The sequence below is a fragment of the Crocuta crocuta genome, unplaced genomic scaffold (genome assembly GCF_008692635.1).
Source record: "Crocuta crocuta isolate KB4526 unplaced genomic scaffold, BGI_CrCroc_1.0 scaffold488, whole genome shotgun sequence".
NCBI classification, from domain to species: domain Eukaryota; kingdom Metazoa; phylum Chordata; class Mammalia; order Carnivora; family Hyaenidae; genus Crocuta; species Crocuta crocuta.
Window position 1 is genome coordinate 251,307 of NW_027530995.1, and position 4,420 is coordinate 255,726.

The window sequence follows — 4,420 nt, forward strand, 5'->3', positions numbered from 1 at the left end:
CGATAATTTAAAGTTTTTATTTGCTCTTATGGTTTATACAGTTTCAGGATACCTAGATAATCTTTAAACTGTAATAGAGCATTTAATTTTCAATTTTTTTTTGAGAGAGAGAGGGTGAGAGAGAGTGTGTGCAAGTGAGGGGAAGGGCAGAGAGAGAGGAGAGAATTCCAAGCAGGCTCCACATGGGGCTCTATCCTACCAACTGTAAGGCCATGACCCAAGCCAAAATCAAGAGTTTGACACTTAACTAATTGAGCTACCCAAGCACCCCTAAAATGGCCTCATTTAAATGGAAAATGGAAGATTGCCTTGGTGGCTCATTCGCTTACAGCGTCCGACTTCGGCTCTTGATCTCGTCGTTCATGAGTTCAAGCCCCACATTGGGCCATCGGGCTCTGTGCTGACAACTCAGATTTTGTGCCTCCCTTTCTCTCTGTTCCTCCCCAGCTCATGCTCTGTCTCTCTCTGTCTCAAATATAAATAAACATTAAAAAAAATTTTAATGGAAAATTAAATCTCACCCTCTTTATTAGGAAGAAGACTTGCCACACATTACCTCTTAATTATTGATATAGAAGTGTTTGGATATAATTGTTAAATTTCATCAATAAAAATAAAGGCAGGAAATACAGGAAACCACAAAAGAGCTGGAGAAAAAAAGTTTACATTAACAGTATTCTATTACTTTTCTGTCTCTAGTTAGTTGAAGTTGCCCTGTAGAAACCTACTTTTTATTGTGTAATGTGTTTCAAGTACAATAAGCTAATAACCAGTACTTGAATTTCCCATTATAACTTTTGTTTTGCTACAGAACAAATAGTAAGAATCGTTGGGGGAGTGAAGTGCGTTCTTTATTCAGGATATTGAATTACCATGCTACATTTTATAAGTTTCATAGGAAATTTACTTATCAAGTAGTTATTTGATTAAATTGAATAGAGGCTTTTTCAGGCAAACTTTAGAAACCAGAACGTTCAGTCAGGAATTTTTTACTAGTTTAAAGACATCATTATTGAATAGGGATTCATGGAGCATGTAGCAATTTTGATAGGATAAGTTTTTTTTTTCTAAGTGCGGTTATAATATACATGAATGTTCCAATATTCCAGTCACTTCACTTCTTTTTCTGATGCTGTCTTTTTTCTAGGGTATGTATATTAAATCAACATATGATGGGCTCCATGTAATTACTGGAACTACAGAAAATGTAAGTATTGTAACATTTCAGATTTTGGGGTGTGTGTGTCTTTATTGTTAAACAACTTACTTATCACACATAATTGAGGCTGGCTTCTGAGGACATGAATACATTAGGAGAAAAAACTAAAAAGGACACATTGGGTTAGTAAGTGCTGGTTTGGGGAGAACTTCAGTCATTTAGTTTAGAATAACTGGTTACTTAGAGTAAATCAGATGTTTTCTGTTCACAGCCAGATGTTTGCCTTTGTTAAGTATTTTCTGGTTTATGACAAGTTATTGTGACATCTAAAAGAATCCACTTCCATCTGTCAAATAGTTTAGTTATATTAAATTTATGTAAGAAAGAAACATCAGATAATTCAGGCTTTCTGAATACTGCATTGTAATTCAGCTTACTTCAGTGGAGAGGCAGCATGGTATAGCTTACCAGTTTTCACAGTGAGGTCCCTCTCTGGATCAGTAGCATCACCTTCCCTTGGCAACTTGTTAGAGATACACATTCTCACAACCTACCGTAGAACTACTGAATCGGAAATTCTGGAGACTACCCCATTTCTTATTTAAAAAGTTGTTTTAACAGGATTCTGAGACATGCTCAAATTTGAGAACCTCTGCAAGCCACGAGTCAGAGTCCCTAGACCTAAGTTCTACAATTAGTTCTGCATCTTAATGGCAGTGTAATTTTTGGCAAGTCACTTACTCTATCATTGCTTTAGTTTCTTCAACTGTATATTGGAAATATTATCTGCACAACATACCTCACTAAGTTGGTATGAAAATCATATAAGCTAATAAATGTCTAAGATTATGCTATAAAGAGTTACAGAAATGTGAAATGATCGTGTTGAGCCTGAACACTACCAGTATAATAGATTTGAATAGTGTAATAAATCATTATTCCCATATTTGATTGTCCTAGATTTCCATCTTACTCTTAAGTAGGTACTGAGCTGTGAATTTGTTTTTCTTTTAGATAGAAATTCTGACTAATTGCATATTTATGCTGTGTTTCTTCAAAGACTGAGGTGGAGTTAGTTAATCTCAAATTATTACAGATCTCAATATCTTACCAGCGTTTCTTTCTTTAGAAAAGAACATTCTCTTCATCTAATTCACTTTTTACTTTAATCACTTATTCGTTTTTTTTCTACTCCTTTTTCTTGGTTTCTTGACAGTATTGAAATAAATTATATACATTGCAGTCAGATTCCTGTACTGGTTTCATATTTGTTATTAAATATGAGTTATATGGGATCAGAAATATCAGTTATATGCATATAGTCAACCATTTAAAATTTTTAAATGCAGTAAGATACTGTAAACTATACTCCTGTCACTGACTGATCATTCTCATTTATTTGTACATTCCTCTGATCCTTCATTTATTCATTTGTTCTTGTAACAAACTTTTGCTTCATGTCTGCTGTGTTCCAGGCACAGAGCTAGGTATTGAAAGAATTTTTAAACTAATCTAGCCTCCTGTTCCTAAAGAATGTGACTAGGGGTTTTTGTGTGTAAATGGGTAGTGAAATTTGCATAGACAGACACAGTAGAGAATCATAAATGCTGCCAAGTGAAACCAGACAAAGAATCACAGAAATGTTGATTTAGAACTGTATCTTGAAGAGATTGATAGGAATTCATCTCTGTATTGTCTGGAGTCTATAAAAAGGTTAAACACTATGTACAGATCATAGTAATTACTCAGCAATATTTGATAAATGGATGAGTGATCACAGGAAGATTGATTTTGTGAGTAGTTCAGATATGAACCATATATTAATGGCTTATCTTTTAACTATTTTTTTCTTGAAAATATTTCATAATTTTTGGTACCCTTAGTCATTTATCATTAGGAGATCTCTGTTGAGTCTTAGTAAAGCACTGTTCACTAAAGTGGTTAAGTTACTTTGCTTTGCTCTGCCCTAGTTTCTTAATTTTCTCATAGGTAAAATGAAAAGCTTGGACAAAATTATCTCTAGGGTCCCATTTAACACTGAAAGTCTGTAATTTATATTACTCCCTTTTTTACCTATCTGTGAAAGAAGTTGGTTCAGTTTCTTTCAATTTTATATGCCAGCTATCACTTTCTTTTACACCATGACTAGAAAGAGCCATTGGCTTGATGTTTTTCTTCTGTACCCTCTTTTCTAAAGATCAGTTGTGAGCCAGATAGCACAGGAACTGAAAATAGTTACAGCTCTGTTACAGTAATGATTTACAAACTTTTCAGAATTATTGCATGGTACTTGTCTGATTTGGTAATAAGCCTACCTCCTAAAGGTGCTATGAAAAAAATACATTTTTTTCTTGTTATGATACCATTCTTAGGGTTGAGTTAATATTCTAGATGAACTATCCTCTTAAGAGTATACTTGTATTATTACTTGAGTAACTGGATTTTTCTGATATCATTTTATCTTGAATTCTGGCCTATGACAGATAATTCTTTTATGAATTTCAAAATTTGTTGAATTGAAGTTAATTTTATTTCAAGACCCCTTTGTTTTGAAATAATTAGAAATTGGAAATGAATTTAAACAAACTGGAAATCACTTTTAAAGTGATTTTAACTTTCAATTATTAGTTATCTATAGATACAAACAATATATTAAACACTTGTAGTCTTTGTATTAATTTTTTTGAAGAAGATAATTGAAGTTTTGTTCTAATTTGAAGATGTGAACTTACTGTAGTATTTCCAGGGAAAGGAAATGACTGATAAAATTTGTTTTTTATCATTTCCATTATGTTAAATTTAGTCACCTGCAGATCGGTGCAAGAAAATCCATGCTGGCGATGAAGTGATTCAAGTTAACCATCAGACTGTGGTATGTATAATTACCTTATGAGTCACTGGGAGGAGCTAATGTAAATATTTGCTAAAGCTTTAAATGAATGCCAATTGAAATGAAACACCTGTTTGTATACAATATGATTGAATAGCCTTAAAATAGCTGAGTGATATTCTTATTTGATAGAAGGTAAGGCATAGTTTTCCAAAAAAAACCACAGGGTTTTAATATAAGGCTTGGAAATACTGGTGTTGGCTGAGGTTAGATATGCATTTCTACATGGACAGGTACGGGATAATGTTATACACCCCATGAACTGAGATAATAATTTTGAGATACAAATTAAAGTGATAATGCATACAAATTCAACCTGTTCTTGATACAACTTTTAAGTTTTACTTTACAAACTATTGAATTATGTAGTA

The 4,420-nt window shown here is 33.0% G+C and overlaps 1 protein-coding gene across 1 annotated transcript in view; it reads left to right on the top strand.

Moving 5' to 3' along the window:
• CNKSR2 (connector enhancer of kinase suppressor of Ras 2) overlaps positions 1 to 4,420 on the top strand; it is a 231,532-nt gene that overhangs the window by 88,641 nt on the left and 138,471 nt on the right. Inside the window, exons 7-8 of the mRNA XM_077770516.1 lie at positions 1,148 to 1,207; positions 3,963 to 4,031. Of these exons, the coding sequence (XP_077626642.1) occupies positions 1,148 to 1,207; positions 3,963 to 4,031 (129 nt within the window). The remainder of the gene's footprint in view (positions 1 to 1,147; positions 1,208 to 3,962; positions 4,032 to 4,420) is intronic.